At 42.4% G+C, this 19695-nt stretch overlaps 1 protein-coding gene across 2 annotated transcripts in view; it reads right to left on the reverse strand.

Moving 5' to 3' along the window:
• Positions 1–4975: 4975 nt before the first annotated feature.
• CEP112 (centrosomal protein 112) overlaps positions 4976–19695 on the reverse strand; it is a 157148-nt gene continuing 142428 nt past the window's right edge. For both annotated transcript variants that reach the window (XM_062010711.1, XM_062010710.1), the window contains 3 exons: positions 8882–8983; positions 6643–6707; positions 4976–5336 (listed from right to left, as the gene is read on the reverse strand). In XM_062010711.1, coding sequence (XP_061866695.1) covers positions 5333–5336; positions 6643–6707; positions 8882–8983 — 171 coding nt within the window. In that variant the 3' untranslated portion in view covers positions 4976–5332. The remainder of the gene's footprint in view (positions 5337–6642; positions 6708–8881; positions 8984–19695) is intronic.

The following is a 19695-nucleotide window of genomic DNA, read 5'->3' on the forward strand; positions in this document are numbered from 1 at the left end:
CCACAGTTTATGGCACCCATAGAGCTGGCAGGAAGAGCCATGTCAAAGGTCTGAAGAAAGGCACTGAAGCGTCCCAGGGCCACCATCTGCACTGGGAGCAAACCTCGGACTGTGGGGATGGTGCTGGCAGCAGATGCTCCCTCTGGTCAGCTGCTCTGTGTGTGCTGCTGCAGGAGATCCAGGTGTTTGCTGTCCTCTTGTTTAAACTTCTCCTGCCTTTACAGCAAACCTACAGGGCTTGGTCCAGAGCCAGCTGCAGCCTCCTAAAAGTTTCTCTTTGAGTTTACAGGATTTGCATTAGGTCCAGTTTCATGGTTGTAAAACCAGGAAAGGTTTAAACATGAGGACAGCAAATATTGTGACAAATACTGTGACAAAACTGGGTCCATCAATGGTCACTGCCAGTGCTGTGGTGCATCTGCACTTTCCTGGAGGCACAGCTGAGTGGGGAAAGAATAACATGGGCTTTGTGGGCTGGAGGTGTTCTCAGGCTGCTGGTGAGGTCAAATGGAAATGCTAAACAAAACATTCAAGATATCTTTTATGGTCTGTGAGCATCAATTACATATGCAGGTGAGTTACCACATTGAGGTTTCATCCAACTGAGCTTTACAAACATGAGTTCAACACCTCTTCCGAGGCTGTGAGCACCTTCTGTTAGTGGGCTACACAACACACCCTGCCTCAGCGATGGTGTGCAGCACAACCAGGAGCAGCTCCTGTCTCCCAGTGCCAATTCCCCATCCCTTCACTGCCCCGCTGTGCTCTCCTCCAGGGGGAACCAGGGATGAGCAACACTTCATCCAGTACAGCCCAGGGAAGATGAGGGAGAGGGCAGGAAGAGTTGATTAAAATCAGTGTTTTCATTCTGAGCTCTCATTATAGATTCAAATCTATACTGAAATTAGTCAGCCACTGACCTCATCCAACAACAATGAACAAACAAAAAGATGACAAGCAAGTGTCGATAAGTCTCAGAAGATGTAACATCATTCCTGAGCACAATTAAACACAGCCTTACAAACATCCAGGCTCTGGCTGTTCATGAAATCCATATGGAGCCATTAGCCTTCTTTGGTCTGGTTTTCCACCACCCTTAGATGCAGAATGAGACCCTGACCATAAGAAAACTTGCTGAAATTTAGGTGGGCTCTGAATTTAAAGAGAAAGTGCCACTTCTGAGCAATTCCTTTCTAAAAAAGCTTGCCCTGGAAGAAGAGTCATCAACACTGAATCCACAAGCCACCACAGACAAACTAAACTCCCTGGATTGACCAGCCACATCTCCAGCGTCGAGTTAAACATCTCAGACTGTGCCACAACTAACGGTGGGGTTCAGCAGGAAGGAAACCAGCTGGTCACCAACTGCATCAGCATCGCGTGTTACGGGTAGCTGTTACCTCCTGAGTGGTACAGATTGACAACTAAATCTCTGTTTCCACTAAGCTACATGTTTATGGAAAATGTGAAACAAAACAGGCTGTTAGGACCCACTCTGCAGACAGAATTGCTATAGAGAGATGCTCAAAGGAGGTCCCACTCTAAATCCTCCCTGTGTGAAGGGAAGCTGTGTGACCAGCTTCCCAAGGCTTCTCTGAAAATATCAGACATATCTGGGTTAAAAAGAAAACTCAAGTTTCCTGTTGCTAGCGACAGCATTTGGAGAACCCTCAGGAAAGAAAATGTCTCTTGTCCCAAGGAAGCCTTCAAGCAAGCAAAGCATTTAACAGCCAGCAGCCAAAGGCCACGTTGATGGGATAAAAGCTACATCAGCAGGGCGAGGATCTGGGACTGCAAAGCAAGGACACGACACAAGGTCTTCCCTCTTTCTTGTCACCATCTTTGTCAGCGAAGGAGAGATCAAGTTGTGGTAGCAAAAGGTAAATAAATCATATTTTGTCCAGGGGCTTGACTTATTTACATTATCACAGATGTCAGATAACATGAGAGAGCTGCTCAGCTCTGTTACAGCAGGCACAGCACACCCGCTCTCACCACATCTTTTTGCAGGATTGGGTCCTGATTCAGTTCTTTCAATGCTTTTTTCTCACAAAAGATGATTTCTAATTTAGGGAGGAAAAGTTTTATTTAATTATCTTCTCTTTTTTGGTTTGAATTGACCAACTGCACATCTTCCACTGGCTTTATCAAAGTGGCCACCAGTACCAGAGCATATCTAATTTTAAGTGGGCTTTAGTTGGCAGACTTAAAAACTGATCATGCATTTTAGCTTCAGTAACTTGCAATTTCTGCACTCTTTGATAGTGCACTTTAAAGAACAAGTCTTCTTTAATGACAAAGGCTTAAAAGAAATGACCTTTCTGAACAAAATATCAAAGCTTAGAATAGTTCCTTGGAAAAAAAAAGAAGTCTGAATTAAAATGACCTTGTGTTCTGGAACTTTTTCATACCATATCTGACGTCTTACTTTTCCTTTGTACCCTCAGAACGAGACCGAGTATCATTCAGCAGTGTGTGGTGCCTCTGGTACATCTTGTGATTTGGGGAGGACTTGCAGTGCACTAAGATAATTAAAACAAAATGAATGGGATCCCATAGCCACTGTCTATCGAGGCTGCTTGTTAAAATCAAAGCTGTTCGTGCTTTGCAGAAAATTCAGTAGAACTCTGTGAGATATTCTAGGGATTGCAAATATTTTGTTCTAACCACAGTCAATCTGCAGAAAAATCATTTCTCAGTTTGAAACCACAGTGGGTAGAGATTTGGGCAAGTAACAAGAGTATCTGCTGTCACCAGTACAATTAAAGCACTGTTGCAGAAGAAAGCAGAGGACTGGAAGAAGGAGGGAGGTTGTATCCCTTTTCTTCCAAGTGCAGCAGAAATGAACGTATTTGTTACGTGTAACACAAGAACTGAGAGTGGCACTGAAATACAGTGTCACCTTGATAAGGGTCACCTCCTTTGACACTGGTGAAATATGTTATGATGCCTTTTGTCTTGAAGGGTTTTATACAGAGTGAAGCACTCTTCTCTCACAGAGCAACATCAGTAAAATGAATGGAGCATAAATAAAGCTGTGACCACACTCCAGCTGGTTTCACCAGGGCTTGTTTATGGACAATGAAGCCAACTATTGGCAGCTGGCAATTCCTTACCTAGCAGGTGGAAAGAGAGGTAGAGAGCAAGTAATATGGATAAAAACATCTCTAATCCTGCAGTTTGGACTGTGGCTCTAACTTGTTACAAAAATGATCAAAGAAACATTAACAAACAACTACAAAAGCACTCCAGCCAACCTTGAATTTGATTTCTTGTCAGGTTTATAAGCACCTTCAACATGGTCCTCACGGTGTATTTGATGTTAGAGAGAGTTTCCCAGAGTTTCAAAACTCCCTGATTGACCAAGATCTTTTCTCAAGCCACTTTTTGATCATCAATGACCTCACCAACCCAATTCCATAGAAAATAAGGAAATTCAGGTCTGAATTCAACAACCTAGAACAGGGTCCATGTGTTTCTTTAGGGATGTACCCTCCTTAATGCTTTCAAAAGCAATATAACACCCAGATATCATGCAGGCAGAATCAAAAATGCCTTGTTTCCTCCACACATGGGAAGTGAGATCTCACTGTGCCAGGGCAATGTCCAACAGGTGAATCCCAGCCTGCAGCTGTGTCAGCGCTTGGTGCTTCTCCTGGAGAGCCCAGCCATCGCTGCCATGCACCTCTCTCAGGAAATACATTTCATTTTACTACCCACAATTAACTAAATGCATCCTAACAAACTCCTCCTCCTAAAACTCACTGTTGCCCCAGGTAAGGCTTTGTGGCACCTGCCACAAAGGGCTCCTCCTCGCTTATCAGAGCCATGACAACCCTTATCTGTAATTAGAAGAATCACTTGTTGATTCAAGGAAGGTGGAAAACCTGCCCAGGCCCAGACCAGACTGACAATCAGCAAAGCACCCAACAAAGTTGGAGCTTGTGTTTGGCAAGGAGCTCCCTGCCAGTGCTGCCAGGAGGTGGGGGTGGCTGGAGCCCAGGCTGCCAAAGCCTCTCCTCATTGATCTCCATGCCAGGTGGAGATAAGAGTGCAGCTGGTGAGCTGGGACTCGGCAGGACAGCCTTGTCCAGCCCTGGGCACTCAAGCAGTCAAGTCTCTCCAAATTCTGGCTAGATTGTGGCCTGTTGAGTGCTGTTGCCACTGGGGCAAGGGAGGAGAAGTGGCCATCCCTGTCAGCAGTGACACAGAGGGTCTCACTGCTGTTGGTAGTGCCACAGCTGGACTTGCAAGACAGGAGCTCGTGTAGTGCCACAGCTGGACTTGCAAGACAGGAGCTCGTGTCCCTGTCTCAAGCACTCAGACCATTAACTGTGCCTTCATATGAATGCTGCTGGTAGGATGGTGTCTAGGAAAAATAAAAGCTATTCTTGTATTCAGCAGATCTAAATCTACAGATTACAAATGTACCAAGAGATAAGGAAACCTTCCTCTGCCTGGGAGGCACAGTCTGCTACAAGGATGAATCCCTGTCCAGGTCCTTCAGCTTTCCACTGCTGCTCAAACCTCATCCCTGCAAACCCTTGGGAAGCTGCTCAGATTTACCAGGATGATCCAAGAGAGCCTGCACGTGCCTGTGCAGAGCCAAGGCGACATCTCTCACAACTCTTTCAGTAACATCCAAGACTGTGTTATCAGTAAATGACAAAGGACCTTCCCCTGACCAGAATACACAACCCCAACAACAGATACAACTGGCAGCGGTGGCTGCATGTGTCATCACGCTGTTTTCATTCTCATCCCAAGATTTTTCCTTCAAACACAGCATGAAAACATTTCCCCAGTTAACAAAGCCATACAAAACTCTCATGTGCACTTTGGATACTAATGTGAGTGAGATGCCCAAACAGGACAATAATGGCAAAACAAAATAGTCCAAAATAATAGTATTTTAATATTATGTAAACACATGGACACAAAACAATGTCAAAACATGTTAAAATATCTTGCACAATAATAACAGAAAAGGGGATTTTCTTCATGTATAAAAGTGAAAAGAATGGTGGAAGTGATAACAAAAATATTAGTAGAGGAAGCTCTACTGGCTCAGTAAGCAAGCTCAGCATGGAGTCAAACACACAGTGTATTGAAAGCATAAGTCTGAAATGAGATCATGATAAATGATAATGGAAGGAAGGTACAACTAAAAACATGCTGGCACGAGCAATGGATGTGTTTTCCTGAACTTCACACAATTTATGTGCTAATAAAACAGCCACTGATCTCTGCATTTCAATTGACAAGAGCCAAATCTTCAAACCTATTCAAAGCAGTCCATTTGGCAATCGAAGAAATCCCACAGCTCCAGCAGCTACCTGAAAAGGAAGAGATTCTCATGAGTTATAGCTTCTGATTCTCACCCTGAGAACATTAGTGGCTGAAGCCAGGGCTGGGTCTGGTGGGCAGCAGGCCTGGGCTGGGTGATGAGGAGCACGCAGGGGAGTGTGCCAAAGCAGCAAAAAGCAGCATTTCAGTGAGTGAGGATCAGGTAAATGCTGACACAAAATTCAGCATGAATGTAGTCTTGGAAAAAAAGCCCAAGATTTGGGCAGGAAGATGATTTCCCTGAACACAAGTAGCACACAAATTTCTCCAAGTCTATGAGCCAACGCTGTGGTAACCCCGCAGGAGAGGAGCAGCTCCGTGCCACACTGGCTCTGTCCTTGCCCTCCCTCCTCACCAGGACATGGCTGGAGCTCCTTCCACCCCCAGCCTTTTGGTTCTCTGTGGCCTGGCTTGACCTAATGGTAGGTGATTAATCATCTTTTTAAACAGCTGAGAAAAAGCTTGAGACAAAATGCAGCCCTTGGTAACGCTACTGCTGCTGTTGGAGTCTGGAGACTGCATCACAGCTTTGCATTAATCTAACAAAGTTACCTCTGCTGGACCTATTACCAAGAATCTAAACATTTTCAGTTTCCAATTAGCTTTAGCTCATCCTCATTAACAAATAGTTTAGGGTTAATACTTGCAGACAACTTTCACACTGCCACAACTTACAAACGTTTAAACACCTCACAAGTTTTTGACACCATTTTTACAAGCACACACTCTTGTTGGCAGAAACCCTCCTGTGAGATATGAAACCATCACCAAGGTCTACAAACAGAAAACCAAAAAGATGGGGTGGCTTTCCTAGGAAGTTTCCTTTTACTCACCTCTCCACGTGAATCACTTACTCTAAAGGCACAGCAAGGCTTTTTATTGCTGCAGCACTTGCCATAATTTATATTGGAGGGTGTAAACGTCTGAAAAAAAAAGAGCCCAGGCTGATGAAGATCCGGTGCTTTGAAGATGGGATCTGTAATATTACGAGTTGCATCATTGTTTTGTATCTTAAAAGGAGGTGGCATCAGTGCAGAGCTGCAGCTGTGTGCTGAGCCACTGTCTCATCACGAACGTGGAGGCAAAGCCCAGACTTGTAACGCACCTGCGAGTTCTCTAATCTTGCTCTAATAGTACTGACTAAGCACTGGGAAAGTTCTCAGATGCTTGTTTACTGAAAATAAGGATCTTTTAAAACTGCAACCAGATTTGAGTGTTTTAATTAAGCTGTAAAACTTCAATAAGTGGGATCCACAGGTGTGAAATGGTACAAATTGATCAAAGATAGTGGCGTACCTTCTGGCGTGGCTGGCGTTCAGCTCTTCCTGGAGGACACAGACTGTCTTCTGCAGAATATTCACCTGTAAAATATATCCCACATGAGAATGGTGTCCGAAATTCTAATGAATTCATTTGAACCCCTTTTATAAAAGGTGTTTTTCTGCTCTGTCTTGCCCAAATAAAAGGCAGTAACGTTTCGGCTGCATGCTGGAATTAATACCTGATAGAAGATTGCCAGCATGGCCTTCCTGGCCCTGCTCCAGCTGCACACTATCTACTCCTTTAGGAGTAGAGTCAAACCAGTTTTTAAACTCAGCTGGTGGTACCATATGGGTTATGGGAGGGTTTGAGAGCAGCAGCCTTACTCTCAGCTCACATATGACGCCTGTGCTCTCATCCCTGCCCTTTCGCCCTTATGAGGAAGGTACTTGCCTGCTCTTCAAGTGTATGAAAATTGATGTTTATTAATACACTGCAGCCCCTTTCAGATGGCTCACCAAGAACAGACAATGGGGCAGCTTTCTTTACAACAAAACTTTGCCCAAGCCTCAAGTACTTTCTTTGTTGTTGTTGTTGTTTATTTTTATCACCGCTCAGTGCTTTTACCCAGCCTATCCTCTTCATCTTCCTCCAACAATAAATAATCCTGACAGGTGCAGAGATTTCACTGCCCTTCTTGTCTGATGTTTTCAAACAGGAATTTCAACAATTTTCAAAGACCAGGACACCTGTGCTTCAGAGAGAGCCCTCCTTCCCGAGCGGGCTGCGACGACAGCGTACCGCTGCAAACACAGCCAGCAGCTATGTATTTCTGGGATAGCACACAGGTTTTAATGTGTGTAGTTACTTTTACTCTTTTGAAATGCTGCTGCTGCTCACAGAAGCCCTGCAGGTGAATATCAGATTCTACTTGTGTTTTTTTTCCTTAACTCATTAAAAGGTGTGGTGTTCCTGTATTAGCTCCAGAGTAACGCTACCAGACACTGCTGATAGCCAACCACACTTTAAAAATAGCTTTTTACTATCAACTGGAAATAGATTTCCCCAGTAGACCCTTAACTCTTTGTTTCCTACAATTATTTAAATGAGAAAGAGCATCAATTCCATTAGGGATCCCTTGATACATAAGGAAAGTGTTTACACAGTGTTGTTACCACTAGCACACAGGAATATGACGGTTTCCCCTACGAAAATTTCCTACTTTTACTAAAGGTGCCCAGGGAAAACGTCTCATGCAGAGCAAAAAATGCTACAGAATAACCCCTATGCATTTGGGAAAAACCTCAAATAGATTAAATTACCAAGCATCTCCACAGAGAGACATTGCATAAGAAAGAGAAATGGAGAGTTTGTAGATCTATAATTGCTTGGAAAAGGATCCAGAAAATTGGTATAAGGTGTGTGCTGGTATCAAGCCTAAACTTGTATGCCATGTCCTCAGGGCTTTCGCTCTTCCCAGAGCTCATGGGCAGCTCTGAGTCACCAGTACTGCTCCATCTTTCTGTCCTTACTTCCCTTCAGCCCAGAACAGTACCCAGTCCTTCCCAACACGTTTAAATGCACAGTCCTGCGCTGGGTTGTATGTGAGCACTGACAGTGTTTTCTTTCACTATTCCACATCTGTGATCACCTCTCTTTGCAGTTATTTATCCTTCCTCGTGTGAGTTCAGGCAGTGATGACATTTTGTTTTCTTCCATCAACTCATATACTGAGTAGGAAAGCATCAAATGACTTTTGTGGGTACCACGTACAAGAAACACACCCAACTAATTAGTAGCTCCATATTTACAATGCCATTTTGATATTTCTATTAGCCAATTTAATAGCCTATTTAATATAAATAGAGTGGATTCTGCATTCTAGATGAGCTACTGTTTTGCAATATTAAGGACTAAGCCTTACAAAAGTCTATTACAACCTCTTTGTATAGGGAAAGAAATATTTCCTTTGCTTCACTATATAGGCTGGAAAGAAAACAAAGTTCTTTCTAATTCTCTCCTGCACCCTTTACATGCAACCTTTAAATGATTCCTTTAGGAGAAACAGGGTAAGGAAGATAAGAAATAACTGTGTGCTACATCTGAAAGGTTGAAAAAATCCACCTAATACTGAATTTAGCATAATTTCTCCTTTTAACCACTAACTGAAGCAAAATCTGAGATCAAATGATACAATATGGTAGTCATAATTTCTTGTCTAGAAAATGTGGTTTTTATGCAGTCCAAAAAGCTGGAGCTGAATAAAAAGAATTACCTGAGATTTTAAAGATATAATGGTGTCTTCAAGTTCCTGTCTCAGAGATGCTGGCATCAGACCTTTGAGCGTGGTCTCGTATTCTTGTCGTATTTGGGTCATCTGTAACAGAACAAAAAGCAATTTATATATAGATGGCTACTCTTGGAAGCTGGAAGGTAACTTTTTTGCTTCTTTTGCTCAAATTGGAGCCCAAGTAAATGAAGAATTGTGATGTCAAAGAAAAAAGTAAGGAGGGAAGAAAGATCAGTAAAGACCTGCAAAGAGCAAAAGAGGTAAAAAAGAGGAAGAAAGGAAAAAGAAAACATAAGAGTAAAGAATGTATGGAGAAGAGGAAGAGAATAATGAAAAGGAAGCAGTAAGGCATTTGTTGAGACAGTCTGAAGAAGCAATAATCACTCCTACGTCCATCTCAATAGAGCACTCAGACAGACATACACTTTGCAAACTGACAGAGTTTTCTTTTTGCCTTTGGTGGGGTCTGAACCAGGTCAGTAGAGTGATATTTGCCCCTCACTCCCTTAGACAAGGGGGTTTATTGTTGTCTAAGACTTTTTAACAAAAATTCTCAACTTCCAGGTGCTTTTAAGGACTTTTTATTTTATTCACCGTGCAACTATTCCTCACTGTACTTCGTGTCTTCCTCAGCTTCATTAAGGCTACTTCTAAGAAATATGTGTGAGCACCTTAGACATGTTACAAGATCACATGCTCACACCAACATGATGGCACCTAAAGGAGGACATTTTAGTCCATAAACTTATCCAACAGATGCTGAGTAAACAGGACAGTTACAAAGCAGTTATAGGAAAGCAGATTCCTTCAGTGCAGATGTATTTGCCAAACCTTAACCTAGGAAGAGTGTGGGGAGTCTGGTTCAGCTCTGTCCACAGCACTGCTCGCACACTGGGCTGAATCAGGGCCTCACATCTGTACTTAGCTCCCAATAGGATTAACTGCTTAATTCAAATTAAGCAAGTACTTAGGTGTTTGTCTGGATTAGCAGCTGAATATGTAAATAAAGGATAAAAGGGATTGGATATCAGATTAACTTATAAAATATCTTGGAACTTTCAAATTGAATCTCTTTCCCCCCCCCAATGATTTACCCACCAACACCATTTTGTGCTAATTTTTGTTTTGGTTACCAAATTGCTTAAATCTACCATTGCAACCACGAACCAAAACCTCAGCCTTACATCTGAAGAAGCCACAGGTTCCAACTTCCAGCTCGGGAGGAGCGTGCACGCGCTCCTACACGTGAGAACCAAACACAAAGTTCACTGCAAGATGTGCCAGTTACCACCTCACAGGAAAGAAAAACAACCCCACTGTCGTGCCAAAATTTGCATTATGCATCACACAATTATCAATACAAAAGGAATAAAGCAATCTGATGAAACTTGAGGAAAATTCCGCCTATGAGTCACTGCGACACAGGGAGAAATCTCCAGATCTCTATGCAAACAGGCAATTAAAGGCTTTCCTTGGGAACTGCAAGGGGTGCCACCGTGCAAAGCTCAAGGGGAAAAAAATGGTGAGACAGGAAACCTTGTTTGAACTCTGTTTGTACATAAGCCAGTGATCAAAATGTATGTTTCTGAAAGTTAGTTGCTTCGATAAATTCATGCTGCTATTTCTATGAGGGCTTACAAAGCCATGCATAGGTGCCTTGCCAGGATAAATATTTTCTGAGCCAACAGCTCGTTTGGGCGGGGACCTTGATAGAGCAGAAACTTGTATTTCAGTTAATTCAGCCTGTTACGTTTGTTCTTGGTGAGAAGGGAGGAGAAATGGGCAGCTAAAACAGAAAAAGAAAAAGCTTTTATTTCCTACATTTTGAATACTAAGGATATTTTCTGTGATAAGAGGATCTGGATGATCACCTTGCCAATATGTTGGGGTGATCCAAGCAGCACAGAAACTCCATTGCAGGGGCCTGACTCACACTCAAGCTCTGCGTTTACACGCAATGCAGATGTCAGGAGCTGAGCCTGGACTCTGATATGACCCACTACACCGTGATCCAGCCATGCCTACAGAGCAGCCAGGACTCACACCAGCTTCCTCAGATACCAGGCATGCAGCAAGAACTCCTTCTTACAATTTTTCCTAGAGGAAAGTCAAGAAAATTTAAGTAGATGCAATTTTAATAGAGTGAAATAACAACGTTCTAATTGTGCAACAGCCTCCTTTCAGCCAGGTCACTGGTTTGAATAGTTTAATCTGCAAGTGTCCTCTAAACACACGTTTTCACAATGCTCTTAATGTTTGCTATTAAGTCTGCAAAGCTGCAAGGGGATAGGTCCCTTTGGACAAAGGTGTTTCTTGGAAAGCTGAGAAGAAACACATAGTGTGCTTTAAAGTATGAATGTGTATTACTGGGTCAGCTGAAAAAGGAGACAGAAAATGAGAAACAAGCCCTGGTAGATGAAGTATAGCTTGGAGCTGAATTCTTACTCTTATTTCAGAGAGAAGACACACATTTTTTTGGGGTAGTTTTGTTCTTTGCGACACAACTTCAATTTCTTTGTTTGCTAAGACAAAATATGTTACTTTCAACTGAGCTCACTAATAATTGCATCACAGTGAGATGAAAATAAGATCCCAGCTGTTTCCTGTCATATTATGATAAACAACGTGCTGATATTTTTGGCTGAAGTTACTATCAAGGTTTATTGACCCAAGAGATTAAAATAGTGCATGGCATAAATCTAAATCACTTCTTATAACTGAAAAACAACATATAGTGGGCTAATCGAGACTAATTTTAATGGAGGAAGGTTTTTATTTCTTAACACTTATTTTTGACCAATGAAAGCTACGTCTGCAGGGTTGGGGGGTGGTTTTTTTGGTGCCTTAAAGGCTTTTTTGTTCTTTTATAGCCTCAAGCTGCCTCCCTAGGATCCACAAATACTGTGTCTCCTCTTGCACTCTTGAGAGATGTTTAAAATTGCAATTCTTCAGTCCTCAGGAGGGCTTTAGTCTGCTGGATGGGGATAGCTCTATTTCATTCACTGTTGTGTTCATTTTTCTTCAGTCCTGAGAAAGCTGGTTTTTTTGAAAATTCATTTTGGTGAGTTGATTTAATCCACGAACCCCCAGGAAGGTTTTTATAGCTTTTAATATTAAGCTGCCACACTGGTCTTTGTTTATTCAGGTTGGTGGCTAACATATGAGGTTTAAAGTTTTACCATCAATCATCTCTGGTGTCAGTGGAAACAACTGAAAGCTGAAGTTGACACCCATAGCTCATGGCTGCTTAGGCACACGATAAATTAGAGACAAAAAAGAAGAGACAAATATTCACTCAGTTATACGAAGTGATGCCAAAAGCAGGGAAGTTATAATGTCACAGACTACAATGAGATCTTGTCATAGATGGGCATTGACCATCCTCAAAAGGGACAAAAGTTGGTTTTGATGCCAAGAAGAGAAATATCCAAAACTGAGCTTTCTAAACCAAGTGGTTGAGCCTGTCCCAATGCTTTTCAGTATCTTGAGTTTCACTTTTACTACTTCAAGCAGTCTTCAAATGGCACAATTCTGTTTGGCAGCTGCTTGATTTTTCCCAAAAGCTTCAGAGGGATGTTTGTGAGGCTGGGTTAGAAGCAGATGAGAACACAGGACTGACCAGGAACACGTCCCATTGGCACCTAGCTGCACTGCAGTCACTTTCCTTCCTTTCTGAAAGAAGCAACTCAAGTATACCCAGAATTACAGCATCTTCCAGATGCCTAGATGCATTTTAGCCTATGAGCTAAGAACAGCCTGCAAAGCAGAGGATATTCAGACTGTATGCTTTGCTACACAGCCACAACCGTGCCATATCTTATTCAGGTTCCCAATAGCCAGCCCTCCCCTCCGTAATTCCGAGCTGTCTGTGATGCTGAGTTTATCACCCAGAACACACTGGCCCTGGTGCAAAATCATTAGAAAAAAATAAATTAAAAACTCCCAAACAAACACAATCTTCTCCAGATCTCCCAGCTGTAAATTACTTTATTTGAACCAGAGGAGCATAAGAGAAAAGCAAAAGAAACTCTGAAGTAGACTTCATTTGCCAAAGCAAATGAAGGGCCCACAGAAGAGTTGTTCCTTTCAAAAAATAAATCTTGTCTTGAAGGGCATGAAGTTAACATATTGTTTATGTGAGATAAGAATCAAAAGGCAGTTCACTAAGGTGTGGGGTTTTTTTAGCATCTTAATTTCTGCCTGTTGATGGTGTTTGTGAAGGATAACAATTCCACGTGTGCCAGGAAATACCAGGATAGTGACCAAAAGGCATAATTAGGCTCATCTAATTATTAGCAATGTCTCTCCATGTTTCAGGGGGAGTAAGATGAGAAATGTAATTCCCTGTCTCTCTCCAATCCTTTCCTGCATTATTTAAACAATGGTATGTTGTAACACCGTTTCAAAGAGAAAGGTCGTGCATCTTTTCTGCAAACACATCTCTGAAAGAAGATGTGAAAGACCTGCTGTAATAAATCTGAAGACAGGTTAGAGGACTGAAAAGGTAAAAAGAACTCCTTCAGCCTTAAGCAAATTATTTAATCTTAGACTAAGATCTCATCCTTCTAACTGAGATAGTAATAATAACAATAATGCACAGGTCAACTTCGTTCAGATGGTGTGAGGACTGCTGAAGTAATGTTCTGAAAGCACTGTGAAAAGGGCAAATAAAGGACAAATTATTAAGTTGTCATCCCAATTAAAAGAACCCAATTAACAAAAAAACCCCACCCAAAACCCAAAGAACAACCCAAATGATGTCAAAGTAATGATTAATCACTGCTTGTTTGTGTTTTTCCTAATTGCAGTGACTTCCCCTTTGCTTCTCAGCACTCCTAAACTCTAAGTGAGCATAGCTCTACTCCCAGGAAACTGCTCCGAGCCTGGATGGGCCCCTTCCTCCTTCAGATGGCCTGGGGGGTGCTGGGCAATGTCTACAACCAACCCAGTCTACCAACATCTTCCCATTTCAGGTCTCTCAAGTTGCTGTTGTAAGAGAATATTTCATTGGAGCTTGAAATGTTCTGAAGTGTTGTTCCCTAATGAAGAGTCAAACGAAGTATCTGGTTTTTTTCAATGAAGAACAGGGGTTGGAACGTTTGTTTTTTCACAATATGAGCAAATATGAATAGCTGCTGCTTTTCAATCCACATCCACTCTTATTTCAGGCAGTGGGAATTTCTGTACTTACCATGCAACGCACGTTGAAACGTGGTTCTTCCAGATTGAGAGGAACAGAATGCAATGTGATACAAATGTTCTCCAGCAAAGTAACGAATGCTATAAATTGCATGGATTTGGCTCAGTTGAAAACAGTAACCAAGCAAGATCAGCTGAGCAAGTTATTTTGTCAAGTGTACACCGTGTTGTTCTCCACTGAGAAAATACTGCTGGAGAGCTTCCTCTGTTCTGACAGTTTCAATAAAACATAAATTGGTGGCATAGCCGTCCTCCTTGTTTTTCTGTCTTTAGCTAGTAAACCGTCTGAGCATCCAGAACATTTTTGCCTTGTTGTTTTACTAACCCGTGGGGAGCTCCAGTTATGCCGAGCTGCTTGCTGCACGCTGAGCTTTCTGCTCGAACTTGGGCTTTTTCCCAACCTGCATCCAAGAGGCCTTATTACTTCAGTGACTTGTATTTCAATATCTTTCTTTTCTTAACCAAGATCTCCCACCTGGAAAATCCTCTGTTTGTAGTTAAGCAATCTGAGTCTATATAATTCATAGCTGCAAAAGAAGGGAAGGCAGGCAAAGCTTTTCACAAAAAAACACCAGTGGGCTGCATATGGCAAGAGCAGCATTCTTGGGATTACACGAGTTGGAGAGGAATAAAAGCTTTCACTGTCAACACCACAGAACAACCAGGAATGTTGTGGCTAAAAATCTGGCGCTGTTCTCTCAGCCTCCCCCTCTCCAGGGCTCTGCTATTGTTCTATCTGGGATTTGGAGGATCCCCGACTTCTTTCCTCTCTGTCCAAATGACTCATCGCAGATGCCATCTTTGTCCTCAAGCACTATTTCCCTCAGCTCTTGTCAATGCCATCCTTTCATTGTCTGGAGAGGTTGTTCTTGTGCCAGGAGGATCCTCCCCTCTGTGGCCTTGGAGATGCAGCTCACACTCCCTGACCTTGAGGGACAGAACCTAAACGAGCCCAGCCACTAAGCAGCATTGTGGGCCAAAGCTGAAAACACATGGTGTTCATTTCGGGCTCTGTTGATTCCTAATGCACTATCAAGATAATTAAGTCTGAAATAAAGCTTATAAGCATCTTTGACACCAGCACTGGAATGCATTTATGTATTTCAGTTTTACATCCTAGCATGTGTTACCTTCTGTATAATCCTTTCCATCCTGGGGTGGTTCTGCACGTCAAAGTTTCAGTGTGTGACAGGCAGAGGTGCTGAGTGCTCACCAATGACAGGGAGAGCTGATGAGGATCAGCAACGTGCAGGATCAGGCTCAATATTTCCACACTGACTGTGTGAACAAGTCAATCTTTGTAGATAATAATCAGAAACTCCTTTTACTACCACCATTTCACCTCTTAATAGCCTCAAGTTGCACCAGAGGATGTTTAGATTGGAGCTGAGGCAGAACTGTTTCCCTGAGAGGGGTGTCAGCCCCTGTGCGAGGCTGCCCAGGGAGCTGGGGGAGTGCCCAACCCTGGAGGGATCCCAAAGCCGTGGGGCTGAGGTGCTGAGGGCCAGGGGTTAGTGGTTGGACTCAATGATAGTAAAGGTCTTTTCCAACCAAAATGATTCTATGATTTTATGATTATTTCAAGGAAAAAAAAGTCTAACCAGCATCTCAACTGGAAAACAAGCTGCCAGGTTTACAAAGCAACACAGCTGGTATGAGTCTGCCCAGCTCTTGGTGTGGGTGAGGATGGGAAGTGTGGGAGGCAGCAGGGTTGAGCTTCCCGGATGGGCTGCTGATGGATGGCATTTGGTGCTGACTGAATTGCAAACAAAATCATACTTTAGAATTTCAATGGTATTAAGGAAAAGCACAAATCTAACCTTTCTCAGTCCTTTCTAGCTCCATCCAAGCACCTCATGGCCCAGGGAAAATGGATAGGACAATTCACTAACTGAGCCTGCGTTACTGAGAGCCTGCACTGGAGGTGAGGTGCCTCTGCTCCTGTGTCATCCAACTGCCTCCTCTGTGCATTCCCACTTCTTCTGGTTTGGGGTTTTTTTTTTGGTATTAAATACCAGCATCATTGTCCCTTGTAGTCCAGCCTTAAACACTTCAAGAAGAACTGAATTCCCTTAATTGATAATATGCAAGCAAACCAGATGCTCTGAAGTTACCTACTGCTTTCTTAAAGGAAAGATCTCTTTCTCACCAGTATTAAGACAAAGAGCTAGAAAGCTGATGTTTTAAAATACCCCCTAATTCCTGCATGCCAACATATGCTTCTATTCTTTTTTGGTAAAAATTCTCTTTTTCCTTTTAACTATTTGTTCTGTAGATTGTGTTGTACTGTCTTTCTCCAGCTGGCCATTTCATTCCAATAATTCATTCTGTTCTATAAAGTAGGTATATATTTGTGTATTTTCCAGTTGTGTCTGATTACCAAAGCTAACATTTGATCATTGACTTCCACACATCCATCATCATCATCTACCTCTTTTCCCTTTGACAGTTGCACAGTTGGTGAGAGTCTTCTCTCCCGCAGTTCCTGCCATATGGAGCTCCTGGGAACTTTCAACTCCATTGATTTCCAGCTCCTTTCAAATCCCACCTGCAAATCTGTTTCTTTCTGTGCTTGAATCTCTCAGCTCCTATCTCCTGCTAATCTGAAACTTCATGCTATACAGTATAAGTTACTACATTCTGTCTAATTTTGCACTGCTTTTATAGTAAGCTGTTAAAGAAAATGCTATGAAATATGTCAAAAGCAAAGTTATGATTCATTCTAACAGACTCAGCCTTAATTAAAAATTGGGAGGTGCTTTTGTATCAGAGTGATTAATGAATATATCAGTGGAACTGTTTGTATGTCAAAGTGGTAGAATTGGACTACAAATAATGTCAGTAGTCATTTTACGGTACCTTTGTCAACACTGACACACACAAACATCCATGAAAGGTCCCTTATAGAGACATAATCAGAATAAGTGTGATTCTTGCCCAACAATCTCTACTGGGAAGTCTGAAAAGAGAACAACATACTGAGAAATGGGTGTCTGGATCTGTGCACACCAAACTGCCTGAGCAGTGTGCTCTCACATCAGGTTCCTCACTGTTTGCATGTGGCTCACATCATCCTTTCAACAAAAAAGTTTTTAACTTGAGATCAGTTCACCATAAAGTTAGAATAGCTGGAATCTCTTGTGCTGGGTACAGATATCAAACCAGCAGATTTTCAGGTGCTAGCCTGAGGGAGTATGTCCCTCTGTCTGTCTCCTAAATTTTCACAACATATATACATATATGAAATGCTTCATGGGGGGAAAACTGCTGAAGTACACGGTGCTCTCCGTCACCCAGTGCCTGTAGAGCAATGGATGGACAAAAGGATCCTCCTCAGCCATGCAGAACTGCAGAAAAAACAAGCACTCTTCAAATACAGCCTCTCCAGTCTGTGCTGGTTGCATACAGAAACTGCAGGAACTATTTTAATGTGACAATCTTTGGTGTCACTGTTCTCGAAAGTCACAGGGGAAACTTCTCTTGAATTCTCACTCTCTTCCTCATTGTACTGGCCCAGGCTGCCCAGGGAGGGTGTGGAGGCTCCTTCTCGGGAGGTTCCCAAACCCACTTGGACACGTTCCTGTGTCCCCTGATCGAGGGGAACCTGCTTTAGCAGGGGCTGGGGCTGGATGAGCTCTGCAGGGCCCTTCCCACCCCCAGCACTCTGTGATTCTGTCCCAGGGGCTGCTGAAGCCTGGTGCCAGCGCTGCCTGCCCAAGGGGTTAATTGCCAGCTCTGCCAGCAGTGACAGTGCAAGGGCTGCTCCCTGCCAATAACTTTGGTGCTTAACATCATGCAAATGTAGACAAAGCTTCCAGTTTCTGTGGGACCAGAGATGGGTCTCTGGGGGAAGATTTTGGAAGCGTTTCAGTGATGTGGGTTGATGCAACCAGAGCAAATGGCAGAATTTCATCAATACCTCCTGTGCCTGCTGACTGCTTGTTTCTCTGCAAAACAAAGGCTGCCTAAATCCTCCTCACCTGCAGCTGCCCACAAAGCAAGAATCTGAGTTTCAAATACCTATCCTGGAACTTTCTAGCCTGATTTTAGATAACTCTAGCACGTCCAGAGAAAAATAACCCTTTGAGAAAGTCTGGAAATTCAAGGCAGGGGCCTCAGAAGCACTGCCTGCCTTTCACAATTATCCTGGGCACCTGAGCTAAAAACCCTGCAACAGGAGAGAGGCTGAGTTTGGAGCAACTTTCCCACAGTGGTTCACTCTAGTGGAAACTCCACTGCATCCAAGGGATTTTTCCAGAGCATATATAGCAGGGCAGGATAATGGAAGTCAGAGCAAAGGTTTTCTGTGAATTCATCTGATTGCATTTAAAATCTGTGATATCTCTAAAAAAGAGTCTGAAAAGAAATACAGACCAGAAGCCCTAAAACTACAGGGCTACCAGTCATTGCTGTATCAAGAACTATTTGGGACCATGCCCTGGACAAAGGCATATGTTGCTCATCTTTGTCTTAGTGATTCTTTACTCACAGCTCCACAAATCTGCAGGCAGTAGCACTATTCCCATCAAGGCGAAGGTGTGGCAAATGTTTGAAGTTCTCTGTGCTACACAGCAACTAAAATTTCAGAATGATGCATCACAGCCTTCATCTGAGAACAAATATATTTAGTTGGCATGGAAACAGTAAGTTAGGCTGGATGTGGTAAATATCCAGCAGTCATAAAAAATTGAGCAAGTCAGAATAATAAACATTAAAAATGAAAACTCACTGAATGCTTTTGAATTGTAGCTCTTTTACAATTATCACTCCTGTTTTCATTTGAACATGAGTAAAATCCACTTAACAAACTAAGCTGTTCCATTTTACTCCAAATACTTCTACATCATCCTTATTCAGATAACTCCTTTCTCCCTTTCTTATAATCTATTTCAGACAAAAAAAGAAACTCAAAGGTTGGAAATCTACATTCATTCTCCTTCATTTCCTCAGTAATGGTCATGGATTGAGTGTAATTGATTTTCTGTCTTCAGAGAATCTCTCTCCTTTAAGTCTCTATTTGTGACTTGACAGCTTGGGGGAGTATTCCTATGGTTTGAGTATCTACAGTGTTGCTACTTCAGTCGCTTGCAAACATGAGGAAATTTTTTTCCTCTCCATTATCCCCGATTAGAAACTTTATGTCATAATCAAAGCACCCTTGTAGTTAAAAATAACAGACCAAGGAATGAGATAAATCAATAAATAAGTGAAATGGTTTCTTTTCTGAAAAACTATTCTTGCCTGTGGTTCTCAAAAGAGAAGTTCTTGGAGCTCTTTTGTGTACTGAGTCGAGGTGATTACCCTCACAAAAAGGAATCTGAAATAAAATGAGGTGTTCTAAAGAAATCTAGGTAATAAAGAAAAAAGATCACAACCATTAATTTTTATACAGGCCCTAATTCAGCAAAATTTGTTGCACATCTCTGAAGTCTCAGATTCACTGAGGCACATGCTCAAGCTCTCAGTGATGTGTGTCATTTTTAATTACACCTTCACAGGATGTGAAGTCTGCTGTATGAACAGTTCAGGTTTCTGAACTATGACTGACAACTGCACAAAGCCATATGACTCACAAAAGACAAAACATTTTTAGTAGAGTG

The sequence above is a fragment of the Colius striatus genome, chromosome 18, assembly GCF_028858725.1.
Source record: "Colius striatus isolate bColStr4 chromosome 18, bColStr4.1.hap1, whole genome shotgun sequence".
NCBI lineage: Eukaryota > Metazoa > Chordata > Aves > Coliiformes > Coliidae > Colius > Colius striatus.